Raw genomic sequence first — 15,519 nt, forward strand, 5'->3', positions numbered from 1 at the left:
AGTTAACGGCACAAATCATCGCGAATGAATATGATTTGGTAGCCATTACGGAGACATGGTTACAGGATGGTCACGACTGGGAGTTAAATATCCAAGGGTACCAGACTATTCGGAAGGACAGACAGGAAGGTAAGGGAGGTGGTGTAGCTCTGATATTCAAAGACAACATCAGGGCGGTGCTGAGAGATGATATAGGTTCTATGGAGAATGAGGTTGAATCCATTTGGGTGGAAATTAGAAATTCTAAGAAGAAAACGTCACTGATAGGCGTAGTCTGTAGGCCACCAAATAATAACATCACATTGGGGTGGGCAATAAACAAAGAAATAACTAATGCCTGTAAAAATGGTACTGCAATTATCATGGGGGATTTTAATCTACATGTAGATTGGTCGAACCAGCTTGGTCAGGGTAGCTTTGAGGAGGAGTTCGTTGAGTGTATCCGTGATAGTTTTCTTGAACAGTATGTAATGGAACCGACGAGGGAGCAAGCTACCCTAGATCTGGTCCTGTGTAATGAGACAGGAATAATTAATGACCTCATAGTTAGGGATCCTCTTGGAAGGAGTGATCACAGTATGGTTGAATTTAGAATACAGATGGAGAGTGTGAAGATAAAATCCAATACCAGGGTCCTGTGCTTGAACAAGGGGAACTACAATAGAATGAGGGAGGACTTGGCTAAAGTAGACTGGAAACAAAGATTTTATGGTGGGACAGTTGACGAGCAGTGGAGGACTTTCAAAGCAATTTTTCAAAGTACTCAGCAAAACTATATTCCAGTGAAAAGGAAGGACTGTAAGAAAAAGGGGTAATCTGCCATGGGTGTCTAAAGAAATAAGGGAGGCTATCAAATTGAAAGAGAAGGCATACAAAGTGGCTAAAAACAGCATGAAACTAGACGATTGGGAAAACTTTAAAGGTCAACAGAAAGCCACAAAAAGAGCTATAAGGAAAAGTAAGATAGAACATGAGAAAAAACTAGCACAGAATATAAAGACAGATAGCAAAAGTTTCTATAAATATATAAAACGAAAAAGAGTGGCTAAAGTAAACGTTGGCCCTTTAGAGGATGAGAAGGGGAACTTATTTATGGGCTATGATGAAATGGCCGAGACATTGAACAGGTATTTCGTATCGGTCTTCACAGTGGAGGACACTAATAACATGCCAGTAATTGACAAAGACACGAAGGTAGGTGAGGACCTGGAAACAATCATTATTACGGAAGAGGTAGTGCTGGGGAAGCTAATGGAGCTAAGGATTGATAAGTCTCCTGGCCCTGATGGAATGCATCCCAGGGTACTAAAAGAGATGGCGGGAGAAATAGTAGGTGCACTGGCGGTAATTTTCCATAATTCGCTGGACTCTGGGGCAGTCCCAGCAGACTGGAAAACAGCAAATGTGACGCCACTGTTTAAAAAGGGAAGTAGACAAAAGATGGGGAATTATAGATCGGTTAGCTTAACCTCTGTAGTGGGGAAGATGCTGGAGTCTATTATCAAGGAAGAAATAGCAAGGCATCTTGATAGAAATTGTCCCGTTGGGCAGACGCAGCATGGGTTCATGAAGGGCAGGTCATGCTTGACAAATCTTTTGGAATTCTATGAAGACATTACGAGCGAGATGGACAATGGGGACCCAGTGGATGTGGTGTACCTGGATTTCCAAAAGGCCTTCGACAAGGTGCCGCTCAAGAGGCTACTCCATAAGATAAGGATGCATGGCATTAAGGATAAAGCATTAGCATGGTTAGAGGATTGGTTGACTAACAGGAAGCAAAGAGTGGGGATAAATGAGTGCTATTCTAGCTGGCAGTCAGTGACTAGTGATGTGCCTCAGGGATCGGTGTTGGGACCGCAATTATTTACAATTTATATAGATGATTTGGAGTTGGGGACCACGTCTAGGGTGTCAAAGTTTGCAGATGACACTAAGATGAGTGGCAGAGCAAAGTGTGCAGAGGACTGTGAAACTTTGCAGAGGAACATAGATACATTGAGTGAGTGGGCAAAGGTCTGGCAGATGGAATACAATGTAAATAAATGTGAAGTCATACATTTTGGTAGGAGTAATAGTAAAAAGGATTATTACTTGAATGGTAAAAAGTTGCAGCATGCTGCTATGCAGAGGGACCTGGGTGTCCTTGTGCATGAATCACAGAAGGTAGGTCTGCAGGTACAACAAGTAATTAGGAAGGCAAATGGAATTTTGTCCTTCATTGCTAAAGGGATTGAGATTAAAAGCAGAGAGGTTATGTTGCAGCTGTACAAGGTGCTGGTGAGGCCACACCTGGAGTACTGTGTGCTGTTTTGGTTTCCTTACTTGAGAAAGGATGTACTGGCACTGGAGGGGGTGCAAAGGAGGTTCACTAGGTTGATTCCGGAGTTGAGGGGGTTGGCTTATGAGGAGAGACTGAGTAGATTGGGATTATATTCATTGGAATTCAGAAGATTGAGGGGGGGATCTTATAGAAACATAAAATTATGAAGGGAATAGATAAGATAGAAGTAGAGAGGATGTTTCCACTGGCAGGTGAAGCTAGGACAAGAGGGCATAGCCTCAAGATTAGAGGGAGCAGATTTAGGACTGAACTGAGAAGGAACTTCTTCACCCACAGGGTTGTTAATCTATGTAATTCCTTGCCCAGTGAAGTAATTGATGCTACTTCAGTAAACATTTTTAAAGATAAGGTAGATTTTTTTTGAACAATAAAGGAATTAAGGGATACAGTGAGAACGTGGGTAAGTGGTTCTGAGTCCACGAAAAGATCGGCCATGATCTTATTGAATGGCGGAACAGGCTCGAAGGGCCGGACGGCCCACTCCTGCTCCTAGTTCTTATGTATCATATTTCACTGTCTGCCTCATTCTCCTGCATCGATCTTCTCACGTTATTAGATACGAGATAGCTCTTGAGGCTGCAGTACCAGGTTGCATTACATGTGGTCAGAAACAATCTCAGCTACAGCAGGTCCCAATATTAAAGCATTTTCATTTTGATTCAATTTCTTTCCTTCCAATCCCAAGCCCTATTGAAAGCTAGAATTATCCCAGAATCAATGCAGCCAAGATGAAATTTCATATCCAAGATGCACCAAAATTAGATTTTGTTTGATAAGAGTAAAGTGATGCCAGAACAAAGATAAGAGAGCTAAAAAGAACACAGCTGGAAATCTAAAACAAACCAAATATTGGAAACACATAGCAGGTCATTGATTTAAAATTTTCCCTGAAAGCAAGGTATGTGTTTTGGAGAAATTACTCTACACAGCTGTTGCAGCATGGAACTTTTTGCCTCAGAGATTCAGACAGAGATCACTATTTTTTAAGGGAAGAATGGATAAAAATTTGCAGCATAACAATGTGCATGGTACAGGTAGAGCGGGGAAAGCAGCTGGATGGAATGTGAATCAGAAAACTGTCACTAAAAAAAAGAATAGGCCCAATGGTCTCTTAATTTGTTGGATTCTGTGTCAATTTTGGAGACAGATGCATGATACAATCCAGAATCTGGGCCAAAAACTAAGGGGCATATTTTTAAGGTGAGAGGAGAAAGATTTAAAAGGGACCTCAGAGGCAATTGTTTCACATTAAAGGTAGTTCATATGTGGAATGACCTGCCAGAGGAAATGGTAGTTGCAGAAACAGTTACAACATTTGAAACAGATTTGGATAGGTACAAGAATAGGAAAGGTTTAGGAGGATATGGGGCAAACACAGGCATGTGGGACTAGTTTAGTTTGGGAAACTTGGCTGGCATGGACAAGTTGGGTTGAAGGGTCTGTTTCTGCACTGTATGACTCTAGGTTTTCCCGTTGAGACTAACAAATGCCACATGGGGGCAGGAGATTTTCAGATCAGCTTGAATAGCTCGTGCTGTTACTGTGTAATGCTTCACCTGACGAAGGGGCTGTGCCCCAAAAGCTTGTGATTTCAAATAAACCTGTTGGGCTATAACATGGTGTCGTGTGACTTCTGACTTAATCCATTGAGGGTCACTGAAATATTCTGGGTCACCAGTTCCAGGTTTCACAAAACAATATTTTGGTGCCAGTTTCAAAAAAATTCATACGCTAATCCACAGTCTGACAACATACTCCGAGTACCAGTCACCCATCACCTTCCTCACTGACCTACACTGATTCCAGGACCAGCCCAGATACAAAAACTTTTATTGAATACAATTCCCTTGATGTCCTGAAGCTGTCACTCTGGTCATAACCTCCCCCAACCCAGCAAAGAAATCAGCAAGCTTCCAAACTTGAACACGAGCATCACTGATTTTAATTTACCATTGATGGCCCTGATTTTAGTTACACATTCCCCAAACTCTGGAAATCACTCCTTAAACTCTTGATCTTTTCATCTATCTCCTTCTATTGCAGGAGATAAGAGATTTGAGCTGGTGTGGGAAGGTGGACTTGAAGATCTGCCATGGTTTTATTGAACTGACCTGCACACCTCTCCTCCTACAAGAAACTCCTTAAAAATACATTGCTTTGGCTTATCCTGTTTTCATACCACCAATGTCTTTTTTTTTGTCCGATTACATTGTCTGGTATGTCCTTTAAAAGAGTATGGCTTTTGAGCAGCAGTGTAGAATGAGACTGGGTGAGATATCGGGGGAGTCGATGGCCGTGGTATTATCGCTTGTTTATTAATCCAGAAACTCACCTAATGTTCTGCACGGCAGATCGTGGAATTTGAATTCAATGAGAAGAAAACAAATCTGGAATTGAGAATCTACTGAAGAACATGAAATTATTGTTGACAGTTGGAAAAATCCACCTGGTTCACTAATGTTCTTCAGGGAAGAAAATCTGTCATCCTTACCTGGTCTGGCCTAGATGTGACTCTAGACCCACAGCAGTGTGGTTGATTCTCAGTTCCCCTCTGAAACGGCCTAACAAGCCACTCAGTTATACCAATTGCTACAAAGTCTCCAAGAAATGAAACCGGACAGACCACCCGGCATCGACCTAGATACCAGAAAAGACAACGGCTGAAACAGCCCTGTCAACCCTGCAAAGTCCTCCTCACTAACATCTGGGGGTTAGTGCCAAAATTGGGAGAGCTGTCTCACAGACTAGTTAAGCAACAGCCTGACATAGTCATACTCACAGAATCATACATTTACAGACAACGTCCCAGACACCACCATCACTGTCTCTGGATATGTCCTGTCTCACTGGCAGGACAGACCCAACAGAGGGGGGTGGCACAGAGGTAAACAGTTGGGAGGGAGATACCCTGGGAGTCCTCAACATTGACTCCAGATCCCATGAAGCCTGTTGGCTTCAGGTTAAACATGGGCAAGGAAACCATCTGCTGGTTACCACATACCATCCTCCCTCAGCTGATGAATCAGTATTCCTCCAAATTGAACAACACTTGGAGGAAGCACTGAGGATGGTAAGGGCACAAAATGTACTCTGGGTGGGGGATTTCAATGTCCACCGTCAAGAGTGGCTCGGTAGCAGTACTACTGATCGAGCTGGTCGGGTCCTAAAGGACATAGCTGCTAGACTGGGTCTGCAGCAGGTGGTGAGGGAACCAACAAGAGGGAAAAACATATTGACCTCATCCTTACCAATCCGCCAGCTGCAGATGGATCTGTCCATGGCAGTATCGGTAAGAGTGACCATCGCACAGTCCTTGTGGAGACGAAGTCCCGCCTTCACATTGAGAATAACCTCCATCGTGTTCTGTGGCACTATCACCGTGCTCAATGGGACAGACTTCGCACACATCGAGCAGCTCAAGGCTGGGCGTCCTGGAGGCGCTGTGGGCCATCAACAGCAGCAGAATTGTACTCCAGCACAATCTGTAACCTCATGGCCCGGCACATCCCCCACTCAACCATTACCATCAAGGCAGGGGATCAACCCTGGTTCAAAGGAGAGTGCACGAGGGCACGCCAGGAGCAGCACCAGGAATACTTATAAATAAACTGCCAACCTGGTGAAGCTATCAAACAGGACTACTTACACGCCAAACAGTATAAGCAGCAAGTGATAGTCAGAGCTAAGTTATCTCACAACCAACAGATCAGATCTAAGATCTACAGTCCTGCCAAATCCAGTGGTGAATGGTGGTGGACAATTAAACAACTCACTGGAGGAGGAGGCTCCACAAATATCCCCATCCTCAATGATGGAAGAACCCAGCACATCAGTGTAAAAGATAAGGTTGAAGCTTTCACAGCAATCTTCAGCCAGAAGTGCCGAGTGGATGATCCATCTCAGCCTCCTGCAGCAGTTCCCCAGCATCACAGGTACCAGTCTTCTGTCAACAGTACTGACAAATAAGGAAGAGATTGGGATAAGATGAGATTAGCGAATAAAAGTATTGGGAATGAGCAGGTCAGTACAATAAGAACGTAGAGTAAGATAGGACAGCAGGATTAGGCCATTCAGCCCTTCAATTGTGCTGTGCAAGCCAATGAAATCACGTGGACGATTGTAGACCACCTAAACTCCACTTTCCACCCCTAACCTCATACACATTGATTCCCTTAAGCGCACGAAAACCTACCGATCACAGCCTTGAACCTATGCAGTGATTAAGCAATCACTGGGTCAAGAACAGGAAAGTGTCCAAACATTCTATAACTTGTAGTGCATGTCCAAGTGCACAACATACAGATTCTCTGAGAAGTGGCAAACCACTATTTGCTGTTTAGCAGATTCCAGCACCTTTAAATTGAACATTTCTGCCATTTCCATGCAGCTCAAATAAACAGAAGCCTGTCCTGTCAGATTCATTCAATTAATGACGTCAAAGAACCAATGTGAGTTAGCATTGGGTATTAGACCAGACACACACACTTTTCAATTGCTATCTATTGTATTTTCACAGCACTTAGCACCATACCTCACTATGATAAATCTCTTCTCTGACTATATTGTGGCAGCTCCTCATGAAATATGCATGAATGTTTCACAGTAAATACAGTTTAAACTTTTCCCCAATTGAAATCATTTTTCGACTTGCATACTGCACAGATGTTATTAACTCATCTATGCCCAGAATCAACACTCGACTGGAACTATCAGATAAAACCAGACAAATCCATTTGCCTCCAACAGACAGATCAGTTGTTACATGGTGCAAAATCCTTGCTCTTACAGTCCTCTGAGCTCACCTTTTTGTAATACATTAGAGCAGGAGACTGGGAGTCATGGCTGCAGAAGGGTTAGTGCCTAACTTAAAGGAAAGCACAGCAGGGAGTGCCACTATGAAACGTTTGGTGGAGGAGTTGTGTGCTGAGAGAGAAATCACCAAGTAGACCTTGCAAGACTCTAATAGCAATGGCCACCCCAACAAAAACCTTGTTGTTCAGAAGCAACATCAGCAAATGTCCATAAGCATGTGCAGGAAAAGGGGTGGCCCACTCAAGGGCAAAGGAGGGAATCTGCGTGTGGAGCCAGAAGAGGTAGGTAAGGTCCTGAACAAATACTTTGTGTCAGTATTCACAAAAGAGAGGGAATTGGTAGAGTATAATCTCAGGGATAGGAGTGTCAAGTTTCTAAGCCAAGTTGCTATTAAAAAGGAAGAGGTGCTGTGCGTCTTAAAAAGTATTAAGGGAGATGAGTTCGCCAGCTCCTGATGATATCTATCCCAGGATATTGAGGGAGGCAAGAGAACAAATTGCTGCAGCATTGACAGACATCTTTGTATCCTTTTTGGCCACAGGTAAGGTCCCAGAGGACTGAAGAATAGCTAATGTTGTCCCCTCATTAAAGGGTAGCAGGGATAATCCTGGAAATTAAAGGCCTGTGAGCCTCATGTTGGTGGTAGGGAAATTATTGGAAAAGATTCTCAGGGAAAAGATCTACATGCATTTAGAAACAAATGGACATCATGGTTTTGTGCAGGGGAGGTCATGTCCCACTGATTTGATTGAGTTTTTTTTGAGGAGGTGACGAAGATGATTGATGCAGGAAAAGCAGTTGATGTTGTCTACGTGGACTTCAGTAAAGCCTTTGACAAGATCCCTCATGGCAGACTGGTACAAAAGGTGAAGTCACATGTTATCAGGGTGACCGGCAAGATGGATACAGAACTGGCTTAGTCATTAGAGACAGAGGGTAGCGGTGGACGGATGCTTTTTGGAATGGAGGGCTGCGACTAATGGTGTTCCACAGGGACCAGCGCTGGGACCTCTGCTGTTCATGATCTGCATATATGATTTGGAGGAAAACGTAGCTGGTCTAATTAGTAAGTTTGCGGATGATAAAGATTACTGGTGTTGCGGATAATGAGGAGGATTGTCAGAGGATACAGCAAAATATAGATCAGTTGGAGGCATGAGCAGAAAAATGCTAATGGAGTTTTATCTGGACAAATGTAAGGTGATGCATTTTGGATGATCAAGTACAGGTGGAAACAAGTGAATAGCATAACCCTTACGAGCATTGATATGCAAGGGATCTGGGTGTGCAAGTCCACAGATCACTGAAGGTGGTGGCGCAAGTAGATAAGGTAGTAAAAAAGGCTTATGGCATGCTTACCTTCATTGGAAGGGGCACCAAGTACAAGGACAGACAAATTATGCTGCAACTTAATAGAACTCCAGTTGGGTCACACTTGGAATATTTCGTACAGTTCTGGTCACCACACTACCAGAAGGATGTGGATGCTTTGGACCGGGCAACATCCTGGTAAACCCGAGTGGGGTTTTTTAGCAACGAGGGAAGGTTGAATAGATTAGGTTTGTTTTCACTGAAACGCAGGAAGTTGAGGGGTGGCCTGAAAGAAGTTTATAAAATTGTGAATGGCATGGATCGAGTGGAAAGTATGAGGTTTTTTCCCAGGGTGGAGGGCTCAATCACTAGGGGACATAGGTTCAAGGTGCAAAGGGGGAAGTTTAAAAGCTTTGCCAGAGATGGTGGTGGAAGCAGACTCAATAGCAGCATTCAGGAAGCACATGCATGAATACAGGAATAGGAAAGGGATACGGATACGGATCCTGCAAGTGAAGTTTTAGTATGGAAGGGCAAAATGTGTCAGCACAGGCTTGGAGGGTTGAAGGGCCTGTTTCTGTGCTGCATTGTTCTTTATTCTAAGCAAGGAGCTTATGAGTGACAAATGGGAGGTGGTGGGGAACATAACAGAGAGAACTTTATTTTCACTCAGTCATGGGTTATGGGCATCGCTGGTTGGGTAAATATTTATTGCCTATCTTTAGTTGCCCTCGAGAAGGAGGTGATGAGCTGCCTTCTTAAACTACTACCCTCTATGTACTCTAGGCAGACACACAGTGCCCTTAGGGAATGAATTCCAGGTGAGGTTGTTGACTTGCTCACCTAGCTGGCTTGTTTTCGTTTAGACATTTCGTCACCATGCTAGGTAACATCTTCAGTGGGGCCTCTGATGAAGTCACAACCTCACCCACAACCCGAACTACAAATCTTTGCGGGAATTCCATGGTTTTGACCCAGTGACACTAAAGGAACAGCGATATATTTCCAAGTCAGGATGATTAGAGGCTTGGAGGGGAAATTGCAGGTGGTAGTGTTCCCAAATATCTGCTGCCCTTGTCCTTCCAGATGGAAGCAGTTGTGGGTTTGGAAGGTGCTGTCTGAGGGTCTTTGGTGAATTTCTGCAGTGCATCTTGTAGATAGTACACACTGCTGCTACTGAGCGTCAGTGCTGGAGGGAGTGGGATGTTTGTGGATGTGGTACCAATCAAGCAGGGGCTGCTTCGTCCTGGCTGGTGTCAAGCTTTTTGAGTGTTGTTGGGGCTGCACTCATCCAGGCAAGTGGGGAGTATTCCATCACACTCCTGACTTGAGCCTCATTGATGGTGGACAGGCTTTGAGGAGTCAAGGGACGAGGTAGGCGCTGCAGTATTCCCAACTTCTGACTGGCTCTTGCAGACGCTTTGTTTATGCAGTGAGTCCAGTTGATTTTCTGGTCAATGGTAACCCCCAGGATGTTGATTCAGTGCTGGTAATGACACTAAATGTCAAGGGCAATGGTGAGATTATCTCTCATTAGAAATGGTCATAGGCTGTCATTTGTGTGGCGTGAACTTACTTGTCTCTTGTCAATCCAACCTGGATATTGTCCAGGTCCTGGTGCATTTGAACATGAACCGCTTCAGTATCTGAGGTTTCACAAACGGTGCTGAACATTGTGCAATCATCAGTGAACATCCCCACTTATGGCCGTATGATGGAGGAAGGTCACTGATGAAGCAGCTGAAAACATTTGTGTGTTGGATCCTGCCTGGAGATGTCTTGGAGCTGAAATGACTGACTTCCAGAACCACAACCACCTTTTTCATGATTCCAATCACATTGCTGAGTAGACTCCAGTGTTCTGTTTTATTCATTCATGGGATGAGGCCATTGCTGGCTAGGTAAGCATTTATCACCCATCCACGTGAGTCTGAAGTCATGTGTAAGTCAGACCAGGTAATGATGGCAGTTTCCTTCCCGAAAGGACATTAGTGAACCAGATACTTTTTGCTTATTCTGCATTACTGGAAGGGTTTAATTCAACTGAGCATCTTGAGAGGTCACTTCAGATTGCAGCTTAAAAATAAACTAGATTTGAATGGAACTAGAGTCACATACTGGTTCAGATCAAAGACAGTGAACCATTGGGTCTTTTTGCACTTTTAGTGAATTCACCAATTTATTTTTATTTTTATTCTCAAATTGTCAATTAATATTTCAGCTCCTGTTTTCTGGAGTTCAAGTACAGATCGGTCACATAACCAGTACAAAGTAAAGGTCAAGTCGTCATAGTTCTACAAGACCACAGGGCTGCTCTCCTGTTAGAGAGAGCACGTTGGCGGTCTAACCTGAGGTCACCAAGCCTCAGGCGATGGGAAGAGGTTGAGAATGGCAGCACTTCATGGTAACCTCAGCCGGTGTGGGAATTGAACTCTCACTGTTGGCATCACACTGCACGAGAAACTGGCTGTCCAGCCAACTGAGCTAACCAACCCATAGTAACCAGTACAACACAGCAACCAAAAGTCAGACTCAATAAAAACAGGAGCATCATCACCCAATCTTGGCCTCTTGATCACCTCCAATGTGAATGTGACGTGGAACAGCATTGGCAGTTTGGTGAGGAATGTGGTTCTCAATCTCTTTCTAATTTTATTTGTATTCCACATTTAAGATTCAGCTACAAATTACTGTTTAATAAAGACAAAGCTGCAGTAAAGATAAAGGTGGGTGGGAGGTTGGTTAGCTTAGTTGGCTGTACAGCTGGTCTGTGATGCACCGTGACGCCAACAGCATAGTTTCAATTCCTGCACTGGCTGAAGTTACCATGAAGGACTCTCCTTCTCAACGTCTCCCCTTCCCAGAGGCATGATGACCCCTGGGTTAAACCACCACCAGTCATCTTTCTGGAGTGAAAATGGACTGAAGCAGAGTAGATAACATGGAAATAGCAAGTTAAATAAACATATTTTACTTGATTTCACTATGGAGGATGCAAAAACACTCCTGGTAATAGCTGTAACTTTGGTGAAATTACAATCATTAGAGAAACAATACTGAACAAACTGGCAGAGGTTGCTCTGTTTGTGACTAACAAGCTCCAGTATTCCTGATGGACTTCATCCTGGCAACATAAAACTGGTGGGTATTAGATGAGCTAGAGTTAATGTTCCAGAATTAGATTCTGCAAAGATTCTATCAGACTGGAAACTAGCAAATGTAATTTCTCTCTTCAAGTGAGGAAGGCAGGAAATAGGAACCTCCAGGCCAATCAACTTGATATCTGTTGTGGGGTAAGTGCTGCAATTGTTAGGGAGGTCATAGCTGGGCACTTGGAAAAACTCAAGGTAATCAGGAAGTGTCAGTAGGGCTTTGTCAAAGGGAAATTGTGTTTAACCAATTTATTACTGTGTCTTTTTGGAGGAGTAACATGTGCTGTCGATAAAAGGGAACCAGTAGATAAATTCCAGGATTTATTGAGGTTCCATATAAAAGCTTATTGTACAAAGTAGGAGCTCATGGTGTAGGAGGCAATGTATTATCATGAACAGAAGATTGACAGAAGTTAGAAGATTTCAGAAAATAACGTTTTGCATAAGAGGGTCCTTTTCTGATTGGCAGTTTGTGAAAAACGGAGTCTCTCAAAGGGACAGAGGCATAGTCTCAAAAAGTGTAGATATCACAAAGGTTGATAGTTTCCCATGTTGCGAAGAGGATAGGAGGAGGATTCAGGTGGGTATAGATTGAGTGATGAAACAAAAACATGAGACAGATGGAGTATAACATGGGAAAATGTGAAGTTGTTCATTTTGGCTAGAAGAATTTTTAAAAAAATCACAGTGGTACTTAAACAGAGAACGACTGCTGAATTCTGAGATGCAGATGGTTCTAGGTGCTATAATGCATGAGTCACAAAGTCAATACATAGATACAGCAAGTGGAGTATTGAGGTACTATCCTTTATTAGGAGAGATTGAAGATAAAAGTAAGGATGCTAAGATTCTGTTACCCAGTACATTCATGAGACCACATCTCATTCTGTGTACAGTTAAGGTCTCCTTATTTAAATGCTTTGGGGATAGTTCAGAGATTGATCAAATTGATACCTAGAATAAGAGAGAGGGTCGTCTAATGAAGAAAGGTTAGACAGGCTGGAGCTCACAGGAGTAAGGAGTAACATGATTTGAGTTATGCAAGATCCTAAAATTTTGACAAGGTTCGTGTGGAAAGGATGCTTTTCTCTCATTGGTCAGTCCAGAACAAGGGGGCACGGTTTCAAAACTAGAAGTTGTCGTTTTAGGGATTTTTTTTTTGCAGCAGGTTGCGACTTTGGAACTCTGTCTGAAAAGGCAAGGTCATTGAATATTTTTAAAACAGTGGTAACTGGATTCCTCTTGCACAACAGAAGCAAATATTATTGGGGGAGATGTGAATGTGGACTTCAAAGTCAGTCAGATCATTGATGATCATATTGTTGGTCAGAACAGACCAGAAGGGCCAAATGGCCTGTTGCTGCTCCCAATACCTACGTTTGTACATCATAGCCGTCATTTAACCAAATGGCAGCTCCGACTTCAGTTGCCTGGAATTTCCTCCTAAATTCTTTACTGCTCTCTCTTCCTTGGAGATGACGCTTAAAAGTAACTTATTTGATCAGGTTTGACCTAATCAAGTAACACAAATTTTATTTGATAATGGTCCCATGATGCTCCTTGAAATGTTTTATCTTGAAGATACTATGTAAATACAGGTTATTGCAACTTGAAACAAAGGGGATTGATACAGCTGGAGAAATTGAATGAGTTAAGCAGTTTCAGTTAGTTATCGATTTAATAAGTATAAGCAATTTCAGTTACTGTTTCAGTAAAATGTCAGAACTGAAAGATCACAGAAGTAAGATAAGGAGTTGGACACAATAAGATAAGGCAGGCCTTTGGTAATAACAATGTGCATTGTATGTACTGTGGGAACTGAGTAAAATAACACCAGGGCATCTAGTCAACATGTGTCGGCTGATCAGATTAAGACATAAGTGACCTGTTGTATATACAAACTGTAAACATTTGGGACTTAGAGTTTAGTCTGAGATTAATAATGCCGATTCTCCTTGCATTCACTCAATGATCAGAACTTGTACCAGATCTCCTGGTGGCTTGTTAAGCTGAACAACAAACAGCACAGTCTGTACACGTCATAGGATTTTACATACGATTTTGAACAACTACTCACCATTCCATGATCACAGGGTGAAGCAAAGTATTGTTCACATTAAACCTGGAACAACAGAGTTTATTTTAGTCAGGTTTCCTTTCAAATCTGCAATATATTGTCTCTTGGCTCCTTCAACCCTCTCATCTGCCATTTATTCTCATTTGCCTTTGCTTAATAGAGCAAAATAAGCACAATTAACTAGGTCAATACATGCAGAGAGAATAGCTCAGGAACTGCATCACATCTGTATAGGTGATAGTGAGCTAATTCATTGAATACTGACCAACTGAATAGTGTATGACCAAGTTAATAAAGGGGATTAACCAAATCCCAACACCCCTCCATGACAAACAATTGCCTCCGCAAACCTTCCGTACCACCGCCATCCCCTGCCCAATCTTCACAATCCTCCGATCACCCCCATAATTCTTCCAAACCATAACAACTGCCCCTTCTCAGCCCCACCAGCTCTTTGTTGGAGACAGGGTTTCCTCAAAATTAACAACCACCTTTGGTACAAATAAAACTCAAAGCAGGAGTACACATGGCTGATTGGTTGATGAATGGAAACACTGGGGAACCTGGGACTATTCATCTTTAAGTGGAGAAGGAAATCAGGAGGTTTAATAGAAGAGGTTGGAAGGATCTTGACAGGGTGTTAAAAAAGCTTCCAGTGCTAGAAGGGCATCAGGAGTCAAGTTTATGATTTTGGAAAAAAGCCAAGAGGAGGAAAACTGAATGTATATCTTTATGCTTTGAGAATAAGCTGCCTGAAAGGGGAGTGGAAGCAGATTGATTTGTGATTCTCAAAAGTAAATTGGATAAATACTTGAAGGGGAAAGCTTGGGGAGTGCGAGTAACCATAATTCTTTTAGGCAAATAAAATCAAATAGTTACAGCATGGAGATGAGGTCTTTCAATTGTGTTAATGCCCATTCTGTGAGTGTTACTCAATTCTTCCAGCTTGCCTGCACTTTCCCTGATTGCCCTGCAAACGTTGCCCCTTCTGTAAGCCACTTGGAATATTGTATTCAGATCTGGTCGCCTCATTATAGGAAAGATGTGGAAGCTTTAGAGAGGGTGCAGAGGAGATTTACCAGGATGCTGCCTGGACTGGAGGGCAGGTCTTATGAGGAAAGGTTGAGGAAGCTAGGGCTTTTCTTATTGGAGCGAAGAAGCATGACAGGTGACTTGATAGAGGTGTTCAGACGACAGGCGTAGATAGAGTGGAAAGCCAGAGACTTTTTCCCAGGGCGGAAATGACTATGAGGGGGCATAATTTTAAGGTGATTGGAGGAAAGTATAGGGGAGATGTCAGCGGTAGGTTCTTCACACAGAGAGTGTTGGGCGTGTGGAATGCGCTGCCAGCAGTGGTAGTGGAGTCAGATACTTTAGGGACATTTAAGCAACTCTTGGATAGGCACATGGAGGATAGTAAAATGTAGGGCATGCAGGGTAGATTGATCTTAGAGTAGGATAATAGGTCGGCACAACATTGTGGGCCGAAGGGCCTGTACTGTTCTAAGTTCTATGTAATTGACCCTGCTTCCGCCACACTCAGGCAATGCGCTCCAGACCTTAAACCACTCGCTGCATGAAAATCATTGGTCACTGTTGTTCCAGAGTTTCTTTCTACATAAGATTCAAAGAGGGGAGTTACAAATTGGTGTTGGGAATTGGGCAGGGTGGAATGATGCCGATGGGACACAAACAGAATGGCCAATCCTTTGAATATTTCGAAGAAATCAGGAAGCTCAACACCAGATTCATTGGATTGGACAATGAAGAGCAAGTTACCCACATGCTTCTCATCCTCCACCACCCGCCAAGTAGGGCATAGG

The 15,519-nt window shown here is 43.1% G+C and overlaps 1 protein-coding gene across 1 annotated transcript in view; it reads right to left on the reverse strand.

The window, feature by feature from the left end:
• Window positions 1–15,519, reverse strand: part of pepd (peptidase D) — a 157,134-nt gene that overhangs the window by 92,254 nt on the left and 49,361 nt on the right. Inside the window, exon 7 of the mRNA XM_048605938.1 lies at window positions 13,696–13,741. Within this exon, the coding sequence (XP_048461895.1) occupies window positions 13,696–13,741 (46 nt within the window). The remainder of the gene's footprint in view (window positions 1–13,695; window positions 13,742–15,519) is intronic.

The sequence above is a fragment of the Rhincodon typus genome, chromosome 15 (assembly GCF_021869965.1).
Source record: "Rhincodon typus isolate 14 chromosome 15, sRhiTyp1.1, whole genome shotgun sequence".
In the NCBI taxonomy this organism is placed as follows: domain Eukaryota; kingdom Metazoa; phylum Chordata; class Chondrichthyes; order Orectolobiformes; family Rhincodontidae; genus Rhincodon; species Rhincodon typus.